Source organism: Myotis brandtii, unplaced genomic scaffold, assembly GCF_000412655.1.
Source record: "Myotis brandtii unplaced genomic scaffold, ASM41265v1 scaffold244, whole genome shotgun sequence".
In the NCBI taxonomy this organism is placed as follows: Eukaryota; Metazoa; Chordata; class Mammalia; order Chiroptera; family Vespertilionidae; genus Myotis; species Myotis brandtii.
The window spans coordinates 347947-348787 of NW_005359225.1; the positions used below are offsets into that span (position 1 = coordinate 347947).

The following is an 841-nucleotide window of genomic DNA, read 5'->3' on the forward strand; positions in this document are numbered from 1 at the left end:
GAGTAAAGCAGTTCAACATCTGGTGGATTCTTTCCCTTCGACACCCCAGTTCCTTACAGACGTATCCAGCACTTCACCCAGAGCTGATTGCCTCTTCGGGTTCATTTGCCTCCTTGAGACACGGAGATACCAAGGCGGCATCAGGACCTAGAAGACTGACGGCCACAGCCGGGAGAGGAGAAGTGAACACGCCGGAAGCAGCGCGTTCTGGTGGGAAGAGCCTGGAACCCAGTTAGGAGACCTCTGACCTCCGGTTCAGTGTGGTCTCTACTTCCTGTGCATCCTCAGGCAAGGGACGCTATGTCTCAGGCCTCCGTTTCCCTTTTTGTAGAAAAAAGGATTTATAATTCTTTGTGTTTCCTCTCACAGGGGTGCTGTGCCGACCCTGAAGTAGGATGTGAGGGAGAATGCTCCCTTATTCCCAGCCTGGCGCCTTAGAAATGCAGACGGGGAGGGGGTTGGGACCCACGTGACAAACCCGGCCCGGCCTTCCCAGGCTTCCGAGCGCTGGCTAGAGCGTCTCGTCTCTATGGTGTTCAGGTCCGATACCGACGAAGTTGCTCTTCCGGGGCAATTGCCATCGCTTCCGGAGCGGGACGCGGTGAGCTGGGTCTCGCTGCGCTTCAGCTCCCTTTCAGTCTGCATCTTGGCCCTCAGTACAGCCATGAGCTTCCTCAAGAGTTTCCCGCCACCCGGGTCGGCTGAGGGACTCCGGCAGCAGCAGCCCGATACCGAGGCGGTGCTGAACGGGAAGGGCCTGGGCACCGGCACTCTTTACATCGCTGAGAGGTAGGCGCCCTGGTCCCGGGGGCTGCCTCTGCGCGCCACCTGGTGCGGAGGA

At 59.1% G+C, this 841-nt stretch overlaps 1 protein-coding gene across 1 annotated transcript in view; it reads left to right on the forward strand.

Annotated features, from left to right (window-relative positions):
* The first annotated feature begins 557 nt into the window (after positions 1-557).
* Positions 558-841, forward strand: part of CLNS1A (chloride channel, nucleotide-sensitive, 1A) — a 27536-nt gene continuing 27252 nt past the window's right edge. Inside the window, 1 exon segment of the mRNA XM_005867029.2 lies at positions 558-789. Coding sequence (XP_005867091.1) covers positions 665-789 — 125 coding nt within the window. The 5' untranslated portion in view covers positions 558-664.